General features: G+C 39.4%; 1 protein-coding gene across 20 annotated transcripts in view; it reads left to right on the forward strand.

The window, feature by feature from the left end:
- The window catches only part of CLASP2 (cytoplasmic linker associated protein 2), a 7,203,062-nt gene that overhangs the window by 3,421,106 nt on the left and 3,769,403 nt on the right, over window positions 1-12,553 (forward strand). For 14 of the 20 annotated variants that reach the window (XM_044064956.1, XM_044064947.1, XM_044064955.1 and 11 more), the window contains one exon: window positions 361-384. The exons of the other annotated variants lie outside the window; for them this stretch is intronic. In XM_044064956.1, coding sequence (XP_043920891.1) covers window positions 361-384 — 24 coding nt within the window. The remainder of the gene's footprint in view (window positions 1-360; window positions 385-12,553) is intronic. 20 annotated transcript variants of the gene reach the window in all.

The raw sequence follows: 12,553 nt of genomic DNA on the forward strand, positions 1-12,553 counted from the left end.
AGCCCTAGCTTACTGTTGTTTCTTGTCCCAATTTGGATCTACAAGGCAACAAACTTGATCTAAGGTGTTATAGGATGGCTGGGGCAATATGGGTAGCGGGTTGAGCTTGAGAGTTGTATTCAGAAGTCTGTGATATGCTACCAAATTGTATCCAAGGTCGGATTCACAACCCATACATTTAGGAAGAATGAAAATGGACAACACAAATGCATAGTTATGCTAAGTACATAACTTATAAACCAGTTGAACAGATGATTAAATACATGCCAGTTTTCCTCTGCTCTTTTTGTATTTTTTGAATGTGACTGTCTAAATTCTAACAGTAGCTCTTTACTGTTCTCTGTCTGGTAACACCAAAAGATGATGCATCTCACAAGGCAGATGGTAAGAGATCTTCCACTTTGTCCTTTTCCATAAAAGTTTTTTGTAATGATGTCTGCATGTCATGTTTTTATTGTCTGTATTAGTGTTGCGTATCCCATTAGATCATGCAATTTTTTTTCTATGTAGGTGGTATAAAGGAACACTCCATTTTCTTTGCTTTTTCTGTCCATTTTTTTTTCTTATCAGCTGACCATTGTGGTATGTTAAGTTGTGATTGTTCCATAAGAGAAAAAAGGACAGTTCCATGTGAAAATTTACAGTTTCACTTTGTTTCTTTGCTTGTTGAGTAGTGTGACTGTGAACACTTTTGTAGTAAATGTATTTATATTTGTTTACTGAGGAAGAGCAGTGATCACTATGGACCATTTTCAGGCTCGGCCTGAGAGAAGTTGTTAAATGGAGAAATATAGAAATGGTAAAGAGAGATATTATCACAAAAGAGCTAACAGTAAGTTCATAGCAGGACTTCCAAGAGCCTTTACCATTGTATGCTTTTTTCAGCATAAGAGGGTGCTGTTGATTTCCATTTTTCATTTAGTGGGGCTTGCTGTATCTTCCTGTATGTACGACATTGGCAGAAGAATGCATTGAATTGGACTGAAATATATCTTCTCACTTTTTCATCTTCTGAAGGAATTTGATGCGTCTTCAGGGTTGACTTGTGCTTTTCTTGGATTCTGCTTTTTTTAACTATTCATTTCTTTGATTTTGTTGTTTTATTCTTGCTATGTATTGCTTTTTATTTGAGCCGATGCCATTATTCCTTAAATGCCACTATAGCTAAGAAATGATAGCTCCCATAATAGGCAAATGTTCCCAAGGTCCCCGACATCATGAGGCAGCCAAAACACTGTGTGATGATTAGGAGAAAATGATCAGATGCTTTGAGTATTTAGCAAAAAATGGGGATCAGCAAAGCTTTCACTTCCACATAAAAGTATTTCCATTACCAGTGGTCCTTATATGTAGAGCACAAGAGGAATCATTCAAAACTATTTCAGAGGGGAAAAAAACAATCCACTGTGCTGCACTTTAATCCTGAAGGTTATTCCTAACAGCAGGCTTCAGAAGCAAACCTAAGTCAATAAGTTTGTGCACATGAATACCTGCAGTGCTTTAAGCAACTGTGTTCTGTCATTTGGATGTGCTTCCTCTGCCGTGTAGGATTAATCTTTTTGGTTGCATATAGATCTATATGGACCTGACCATCCTTGTCCTCTTGGCATTATCTTTTGATTTACTTGCCTGGCATTATAGTAGAATAAAGTTTTTTTGAAAGCTATGATGGGGCCTGAAAGGAGATAATTTTCATTAAGACATGCCAGGTTTCTGCAGTGACCATCTTTAAATGCACCGTCACTGACTTTGCTTATGTGGGGAAGACGGAGAGTCATTGGTCATTGTGGTTACATTGATATCTTCAGCCAGGTAAAGTGTGCTGGAGCTTAAGAAGAAATCAGGAAAGTGACATACTACTTATTCTGCTGCACAGGATTTTACCTGTTAACTGCAATCCAGGCTGCATTGGTTTAGTGTTTGGTCTACCTTATATGAGCTTACAGGGTCCATAGTCTCCTGAGCGTCAGGTTACTTTTCATTCAGGTGATGCAGAGTAGGTTTTTATACTAGACAAGCAATTTAACTTCTTTTTGTAGCCAATGTCAAGAGATGTTCCATTTAAGTGTGGTATATCATACTAGGTTCTCACTTTTTCTCTTTCCTGTGGTGTGGGTACAGTCTCGTCTAGTCATCCTTTGAGATGCTTTTTCTGGGGCAGTTATAGAACTCTGTGGTGGGAAAACAGAAGTGGAAGAGATTCAATACCTAAAACCTTTCAGACCTTCTGCTGAAGGATTTGGCTCATTTTGTGGCACTTATCCATTTGCCATGTGGTTTGCCTGGAAAGCCATTGAATAATGGCTGGCTTTTACTGAGCAGTTTTGAAATACCCAGCTCCATCTGATTATCTTTCCTAGGGCTATTGAAACTGTCAGCCCTTGGCCACTTCTGCAGTCATTCTTGCTGTGCATGTGCATGAGACAAAAAGGTTACCTTGTCACCTTCGTTATCCTTCCCCAACCAAGGATTAGAACACATTATGTAGTTCAAACAGATTTACATGTTTCCTTTCAGGATATGTCTTATAGGTTCATAGGTAGGTACTAGGCTATCGGCCCTAGGGCCTATACAAGTCTAGCCAAAAAGGTACCCTGGCTTTCGCCACCCAAGAAAATTGTTGTCCTGTGCCCCTGTCGAGCAGCGCCACAGAGGTGATCCCTGGGGTGAATTTCCTATTTCCCATCCAATCATCAAGATTTTTCTTGAAGAGTGCTAATGAGGAGCCTTGTTTGATATAGATAGGTATTTTGTTCCAGAGTTTGGGAAGTCTCTGGGACAGGAATCTATCCCTCTAGCATGTTCTGTTTATTGTGGTGACAAGGTTTAGGTCCCTAGAGCGTGTAGCTCAGAGGGATTGGGATTTCTTTAAGTGGAGCATTTCCAACAGGTCTGGGTTTGACATAGCTTTGTATGCTGGGCAGAGATTGCCTCTGAGTAGGCGATATGCGACAGAGTAAAGCTGGAGTTTTTTGAGACTGTCTGCATAGGGCATCTGTTTGAGGCCGGTAGTCCTCTTTCTGAGGTATTTCTGTGGCCTTTCCAGTTGTTGTTGATGTCTTGTGAGGTACATGCCAAAAGGGGCATTGTACTCTGTAATGGGTTTAATGAGTGACAAGTAGAGGGAAACAATTACCTCTTTTTTTCCTGGATAAGAAACCTTTTGTGATGAGGTGTGCCATGTAGAAGGATTTCCTGACTACTGTGGCGATGTGATTATCAAACGAGAGACTACTGTCCACCTGTGTCCCAAGGTCACTTATCACACTTTCAGTGTTAAGGAGACTACCACCTATGTGGTAGCTCATGGGTACAGAATTTTTACTAAAGGGGATGACAATGCACTTTTTGACATTGAGCTTGAGGGCCATGGCTTTGACGCCAGGCATCTGTCTCAGTGAGGTCCTTTTGTCAGATGTCCACATCATTAGGAGTTTCAAGTATGGCTCCTAGTTTGGAGTCATCTGCCAACTTCATTAGCCAAAGACCTTCTGTGTTAGCCTGTACTTCAGAAAAGTCGATACCAAACAGGTGAGGACTCAGGACTGAACCCTGTGGTACTCCACTTGTCACTTGTCTGAAGTCGGATTTGGAGTCTGCTAGTTTCACAGTGTGGATTTTGTCAGTGAGCCAATTGGCAACCAATCTTGTGTCATAGGGTTTTATACCTAGTTTAGTGAGTTTATGTATAATTCCTGACTGGGGGATGGTGTCAAAAGCCTTGGCGAGATCAAGACAGGCTGTGTGAACAACCTTACCCCTGTCTACAACTTTGGGGACTACTTCAAAGAAGTCGTATTAGGTTTAGGAGACATGATCCAGAGTTTGGAGATTACCAATGTCTTTGTTCATAAGTTCCATGATGATACTTTCCATTCCCTTCCAGACCAGGCTCGTTAGGCTAATGGGGCGGTAGTTACCGGGGTCCGTGGTGGCTCCCCTTTTGTGGAGTGGGATAACAGTCGCTGTGCACCATTCAGGGGGCACAAAGCCTGAGGCCAGTCTATGATTGAACATGGTGCTTCGGTAGGGTGCCAGTTCATTCTGTAGTTTGTGTAGAACGCAGCCTGGGATGTTGTCAGGTCCCATGGATGCTGTGTTCTTGGCTTTGGAGAGTATGGTTTTTGTTTGTGCAGCTGTGATTACAGGAACTTTGCATTCTTCCGGTATAGAGATGAGCCCTTTATTGGGTGAGAGGTGGGGCAAAGTTGGCACTAAACCTATCTGCCAGGATGTTGGCAATATCAGTTGGTTCTGTTTATTTAGTGCCATTGTGCTGCAACTCAGAGCAGATCTAAGTGTTGCCATTGAGATTCTTGACATAGCTATAGAATGCTTTGTGGTTGTCTTTAGAATCAGTGGTGATTTTGTTTTCGTAACTAGCTTTGGAGGATTTTATGAGGGATCTCAGCTTCTTACTAAGGCTAACCAGGGAGTTCCGCAAATCATGTGATTTTACTCTTTTTTGCAACAGTTTCTTTCTTCTGTTGTAGAGTTAGTTTATGGCAGGGGACCACCAGATTGGCTTCCTTTTTTTGGAGGATAGCATCTTGGTTATGTTAGGGATAGCACAATCCATGCACTCGTGTAAGTGCTTATGAAGTGTATTTGTGTAGGATTCAGCAGTCGTACCTCTATTGTCGGTCTGCATGGGTGTCGTGAAGTTTGCCACTTCTGTCTTAAGAAGTGTGAAGTTGGCTTTGGAGAACTTTTTTGCAGTGGTTTCCCTAATGGGGGGGTCGGGTCGGGATGTGGATGGTCTAGGGTGATTAGCTTGTGGTCAGATCTGATCAAAGAAGAATTGACCTCTGGTGTGGAACACCAGTCGCCCATGTTGGTAATGACCAGATCTAAGATATTGCTGCCCCTGGTGGGGGTGTGGATAAGTTGATCCAAGGCGTTGGAATTTATGAATTCCAGAAAACATTGAGCAAGAGAGTTGGTACATGAGTAGTTTTCCCAGTTAATGGTGGGGTAGTTGAAATCGCCCATTATGAGGATGTTGGGTTGTACCCTAATATTTTCCAGTGTTTCAGGAAATGAGGAGTGGGAATCCATGGTGGGGGATCTGTAGCAAGTTACAGTTTGGATTGCGGTCTTGCCCAGAATTAGTTGCACTTGGATAATCTCGGGTACATTATGCTGAGCAACTACCTTGGAGGTGTGGATATCCTTAATGAATATGGACACGCCTCCGCCTGTAGTGTTTCAGTCCAGTTTAGGTTGCTGAAATGTGTGGTATGAATTATAGCCTGTTAATGCAGTGGTGTTCTCCGGAGCCTTGAACCAGGTCTCTGTCACTGCACAGATGTCGATGTTTTCCATTTTAAGGAGTGCCTCGAGTGAATGCATTTTGAGGTTTAGACTTCTAGCATTGAGTAGCACTACCCTCAAATGTTGCTTGCTTGTTCCTGTTACGGTGGTGAATTTGTCATTTGAACCTTGCCTAAAAAAACAATATAGGGGTGGCAAGAGCCTTAGCCAGTATCCGGAATCCCAAGGGTGACAGGTGCAGGCCATCTCTGGCAAAGTATCGTGTTCTGTCGATCATGTCATCCCAGGCAGACAGATACTGGATCCCCTCAGAATGACACTAGAAGCTTAGCCAATTGTTGAACTCAATCATTTTGTCCTTTTACTGTCGTATCATCAGCATTGATTTGTACTGGACCTGTTACAGGAGGCAGCTTCAGTGGGACCTTACTTACACTATTCACACTTCAGAAATAAAGACCCAGTTTGTCATTCATTCATATGGATGTGATCATGGATGTATATGTTTACTCAAGGCTTTGTTTGATACAGTACATACTAAAAGCCATCCGGCTTCTTTTAGGGTAGTGCTTCTGAGAGAGTTCCAGAATTAACATAGTGCAGCCTGCTCTGGTTCTAACTCATTTTACAGACAGATTAAGGCATTTTTTTCTTGGCTGTGCAGTGGAGTTAGAAGTTACTTCTCTCTGCCACTTGCATGTGACTAATCAGCTATTGTCACTTATCCCAAAATGGATATCTTGGAATAGATTGAGAAAAGAGATTGGATGAGCAATTCAGAAGGAAACAATGGGAGGACATATGTATGCCTCCCAAATATGTGTCAAAGTCTGGATGATTTCGGATTTTTGCTTGAAAGTGTTTTGCATGGATATTTTTATACCCAAAGCAGACTGCAAAGGATTTTTCTTCAGACAGATGACAGATGTTGGAGGTGTGATAAGGAAGAAAGAGGTAAATGGGAATATATGTTTTGGGATTGTAATGAGTTGGCAGACTTTAAAATTCATAAATGTAAATAAAGAAATAACGTATTAAGGCCTTGTAAAGTTTTATTCTGGTGGCTGCTAACAAAAAGCAGTTATTAGGAAATGGAAATCAGTCTAAACCAACTGTATCTGAAGTATTTAATATTTTAACAAAGGTAAAAGAACTTGAAGTGGGCTGTTTAGAAAAGGATAGGAGCAAATTACATAGAAAAAATGTGAGTTGTGAGACCAGTACATGCAGAACTTTTGTAGGAGAGGAGTAAGGTTTAAGGGAAGGCAGGAATTGATCAATTTATGTAATGTTGGATTGATGATAATTACACAAATGGTTTTATGTGATGTATTATGTTTGCAACTGTGAGTTTGTTTGTTAATTTATTTATTTATTTTACATTTGTTGACCGGGCTAGTCTAGCTTGGATATATGTCCATTTTCAATAGAGGCCCGGGGAGAAAAGCTCCACATAGAAGACTTACACAAACAGCACATTAAACATTAATTACACTGTGGTTTGTTTTCTTTTATATAAATGTACGTTTGTCTATGTCTTAAGTGATAATTTAATAATGTTAAAAGTATTCTGCACCATCAGATTCAGCATCGTCTTTTATAAACAAATCTCACATTCTGTGATGTCCATGGACCTGTACCATAGCACACCATGACAGCAAACCAAGTGTATTAAAGCTGTTCACTTTACCTGTCAGTTATTTTTTTCCTCTTGGAGAGTATAAATATTTATCCTTGCTTTTGCTAGTTAAGTTTTAGCTTTGCATTCTTAAAGATCACGAGTATTCTTGTGGGTGTCATATTCCTAGCCATTACCTATATCTGCACTGTGTGTATTGCCTAAGGGAGAGTATAGAGTTGACAGAGATGTTCTTACTTTTTCTTTTCCTTTAAAAAAATAATTTATGTATTGTATTTTGTGTGCAGGCAATATTTTCATACCTTCATTATAGCAAATATTAGGACATGTACATTTAGTGAGATGCACTGTGCTTTTATTATTAAAATATTTGCAGTAAATCTTTTAAGCAGCACGGAAGATCAGTATCTCACTACATATATTAAAAAAGTCTTTATGAAACTAGTTTAAACTTTGGCTGGGATTCATAGAAAAGTGCTGTAGAGCACTGTGTAGCTATATGATAGTAAACAGAATAATTATAAATGTAAGCAGGAATGTGCAGCTTTCTGGAGTGGAAACTTCTCCTTTCCAAACATCTGAGGAGCAAAACAGTTACTCAGTCACACAGATCCCTGCAGTGCCATAATTCATAGGAATTGTATCATAATAACATTTAAGGCACCTGAGACTTGAGACCCATTATTCTTTACCAGTTACCACCATTACTGTACACCCCCCTTTCTCAATGAGGACTAGGCCAGTCAACCTTGGGGTATATGGTCATCCAGGTCATGTTTGAAGGATGGGGATATATCATGCTGCTTAATTTACTGGGAGAGTATGTTCCAAAGGTGGAGGTTGCTCAGCTTGATGAACATTTCTCTCCATTGCGTTCTATCTACTGGATCCCTACTTTTGGTATTGGTATTGGTCAGGCTGTTTGGCTTGTAGAGATAAGATATCCAAGAATTTAGGGTCCTTGAAGACAGTGAAGGCAAGCCATGGCATAGATCTCTTTTCAGGAGTCTATAAGATGCCGAATAGAGAGACAGTGATTCCAGTCTTTTCTGGTAGCTTCTGGTGATGATTTTAATTTACAACCTCTGGGGTATCTCTAGTTGTTTGGCATGTCTAGTGAAGTACCTTCCAAAGTGGGCATTGTACTCATTAAGTAGCCTAATCAATAATGACATCTTTAGATCCAGATGATATTCCCTTGGCAGTTAATTGTACTAAGTAGGACTGTCTGACTGTTATGTGATGATCAAAGGTGAGGCAACTATCAACCAAAGTTAGTGTCCTAAACAACATTCTTATTTAAAAGTGGGATGTTGTCTACTCTGTATGCTGGAGAGAGGGGTCGTGTACCAGATGTTGCAGTATTTAAGTTTTTTGCATGTATTTCAGCCCATTTTAGTAAGTAGCTATTAACATGTGTGAGGTCTTGCTTGTTGCCAGAAGAGGTGCTTTACAGTGACTCCCAGTTTACAGTCATCTGCACACTTTGTTAGACAGAAGTCTTGGTTCATGATCTGGAAATCAGAAAAGTAAATACGGAACAAAAGATGTCTCAGCACTGAGCCTGTAGGACAGCATTGGTCACCTTAATACTATCTGATGAGGTATCTGCCTCCTGCATTGTGTGGGTCGTGTCTTTTAGTCAGTTTTCTGTCCATCTTGCCACATAGAGACCTTTTTTGTAGTGTGTCATGCTTACTAATTATGCTAACATATGGGATGGTTCAGATGCTTTAACTAGGGCAGGGTATGTAGTGTGTACAGCATGAGTTTTGTCAACATCCTGTTGTTGAGTAGAGTAGAACAAGAGTAAGATTTGTCCCAAAAGCAATCTCAGTGACTGCACTTTCCATTGCATGGACCTCATGATAAAAATACATATGTATAAATGTTGTGAATGGTTTTAGGTAAGTGAGATGGCCTAGTAGCATGTACACTACATAAAGAAGTTCTAATGCACACTAATGCACTTAGTGAGCTGTGGCAGAGGACTTTAAAGTGAGACTGCAAATGCACAGTGTGTTACATGGGGGCCACACACATGGGCACCCATATGATGCATAAAACAAAAATGGTTGCATAGAAAGGTAGGAAAGATGTAGCAAGCAGAGGGACACAGAGAAAGACAACATGCAAGAGACTGTGGGGTTGGAGGACATTATTTTTGTTTGTGGGGGCAAAACCTGATTTTACTTATCTGGAGATCAAGGATGAGATTGAAGGGTGACTGGAAAACAGAAGGAAAGAGGGGGCAGGTAAATACCCAGCAACATTTCAATGGACCAGAGAGACAGAACAGATCGGGCAATCAAATCTGATACGTGGACAAGCAGTAGTTAACCTATCTAGTATCCATGTAATGGCTGCTGACATTTCCTTACTGAATAAAGGATTTAAATTGGTTGCTTCCAGTACTGACACGGTTGTAGAAGCATTAACTGATTTAAAAATGTCTGTTAGGAATATAAATTTAAAACTGATTTTCAAAGAGAGAGTTTCTGCACAAACTCAGGTATGTAAGAAATCTACTGTTTTTATACCTACTAGTCATCCAGTTGTTACCATTTTTTTTATAATATCTCTGAGCAGCAGCTTCAGCGATTATAATATGCACAGTGTGACACAGTGAAGTCTTATAATTTAACTTGTGATGAATATGAAGCTTTATTAAAATTATAAAATAGTATGGATACCATTATTAAGCAAGCTGATAAAAGTGGTGCGGTTGTGATTTTGGAAATGAAGGATTATGTATTTTTTAATGAATGACTTCTTGAAATATGAAAATACTTTTAAAAGAATAACAAAAAACAGAAGTCTCTAGATTTATACATAGTATGTGTGTTTATGAATTATCGTTAACTAATGATATTTCCCTTGATTTATTTATTTATTTTAATGTACCATGTCCAGTCATTCCAATTTTTATATAGTTTGCCAAAAATTCACAAGAACTTGCATCACCACCAATGAGGCCTGTAGTTTCTGGCCGTGAGTGGGTGACTGAGCCCATGTCCCTATTCTTGCATTTTTCTTTAATGAAATATTTAAATAATGTAATGAGTTACATTCGTGACACAGGGTATTTTTTGAATAAGCTGTATGAATGAAATATTTCTAAACAACCTAGTAAGTTTATCTTTGTGACATTAGACATTAATTCTTTATTTACAGTAATTCCAAATAACTATGGCATAGGTGCTGTACTTGATTTTTTATGTACTAACAGAGAGTTGACTGGAAGGGAGATCAAATGTTATGTGAACTACTTGACAAGTTCTAGTTAATAATGTATTTATTTTTGACCATCAGCACTATCAAGTATCTGGCGTGGTGATGGGTATGCCCCTTGCCAACACATATGCTAATATTGCTCTTAGTGAATGGGAAAAGCAATATATATATATATATATATATATATATATATATATATATATATAAATATATAAAACATTGTCCGACTTTTGTGTTTAAAATCTCCTTTTTTAAAGTTTCGTTGATGATGTTTTTCTTGTTTGGGAGGTGAACAACAATTAATAGGCTTGATTTTTTGAATAATACAACTGATTTTTTAAAAGTTTACTTTGAATTTTTCACAGCATGAAATTGTTTTGACTGTGAAATTGAAAAGGAATGGTAATGATAGAAGTATGAGTATCTGTAAGATGGAAGTGCAAGCAAATAGATACTTGCGTAAAAATTGTATGCACTCTGGCCATGCGTTTATGGGCATTGCTAAAAGCCAAATATTAAAAGCTAGCAGGCTAAGTACTCATGTGCAAATATACAATGAGTAGATTAAGGAAATGATAACAGGAATGTACTGAGAGGGGATACAATACTTTTTACATAATCTTTTGTCCAATGTTTTAAATGAGAGGAATGGCTTGGCTAAGCCATATTTTATGAATAATAGTGTGGCTCCAGCTCAAGTTAATAGGGGCAAACAGAGGCAGTGCAGATAAACAGCAATGGATGCCAACCCACTAGTGTCAGAGAAAACAGTTTAGACAGCCATAAATATACAGAAGGTAGACAGATTGCAATGGGATCAGATATGGAGCTGTACACAACTGAAAATATGTTGGGACAGAGGCAGTGTTTAAGCCGCCACCCTGATCAGTTGGGAAAAACACTGACCCGTCCTCAGCAGCTAGATCTGTGTGCTCAGTGGTATGGCTCCGTTCCCTCTCCATTGACCTGATGGTTGAGGCTTTCTGGATGAGACAATCTACTCTGTTTTAGGAGGTATGCTTTGAAGCCTGTCTACATCCTGTTCTCTGTCTTCCACAGATTCTTTTAACTGCTGTAGCAGTGTCTGGACCTTTATGGGTAGTAGGGACCCATCTACCTACTGGTGAGAAATTGACATTCGTGACCATTTTACTTTCTGTCCCATCATCCAGCCCAGCTGTGTCAGGTGCCCACATGGCCATATTTTACTTTAAATCTGTAGAGTGAAGACATGCAAAGATTTGAAATAAGACCATCAGTCCAATATATGTAGCCAGCATATACCACAGGACAACATGTTTCGGTAATACTAACTCGGTTTCTGCCCGTCTTGACAGCAACCTGCAGCCCAGACAGTTGAGATACCATTATGCCTAAGATGAATGAAAAAAAGTTGATATTGGTTAACCATGATAGAAGAAGGGAAATGTGACAGCATGGCATGTGCAACCCAAGCTTCTATACTTGTGTCTGTAACCCTTTTGCCCAGTAACCAATCAGGTATTGCACCCCCCCCCCCCCTTGAAGTATACAGATCTGCATTCTAATATTACTCTAGAAAACATGCCGAATGTTCGTTTAGCATATTAGGACCCCAAAATTGATTTCTGCCACCTATGTACGTTATAGTACCCTGCCATAAAAATTAGTGATGTCACACAGACAGTCAGATGCAGCTAACATAAAGGTATATCAGCACAGAACATTGACAGTACTTTGCATCAACACTTTATTCACTCTTATATGTCCATCATGTTATCCCATTGTACCAGTGATATTTGATAAAGACCTGCAGGTATCTGAACCACATCTGTACAAGACACTCTCACAGTACTTATCAAAATTAACAAAAAAAACACATTGTCAGATACTTAAGTACAGTTTTTTGGTAATTTTGCTTAACCTGTGCTTCCCATTGATGGAGGTTATCAGGATAACATCATCACAGGTCATCATATCTTTGTCTGCACTGCCCAATCCTGGTTATGCCGGTGGTCCTGTCCAGAATGTCAGCCTAGTCACAGGCATCATTTTCCCTAAAGGGGCTGTCATAAAGCCTCAGTATCCACTTCTTATACTGGCTATTAAACGAATGCAACAAGATGATTGCCTGTATCAGAAAATAAACATGCAGTCTCCAATGTGCACTAGCAGAAGTAGCCATTGCTGTGCGACTGCCTTTGGAAAATTATAGAAGTTTCACAAGGTTTAAACTAATAGTGAATCAAATGTAGGCTGTAATTTCTGAATCATGAGTAGAGCAGGCCTTTCATGCACATATTTTCTTTGACATGATTCACATGAACATGCTGCAGACTTTGGGTGCTTTGTATGATGGTGCAGTTAAGTAACTCAGAGACATTTGATGTATATGACTTCATTTATTTATGTTTTACACATCTAGGT

This window comes from Protopterus annectens, chromosome 3.part0 (genome assembly GCF_019279795.1).
Source record: "Protopterus annectens isolate FY-2018-M chromosome 3.part0, PAN1.0, whole genome shotgun sequence".
Lineage (NCBI taxonomy): Eukaryota > Metazoa > Chordata > Ceratodontiformes > Protopteridae > Protopterus > Protopterus annectens.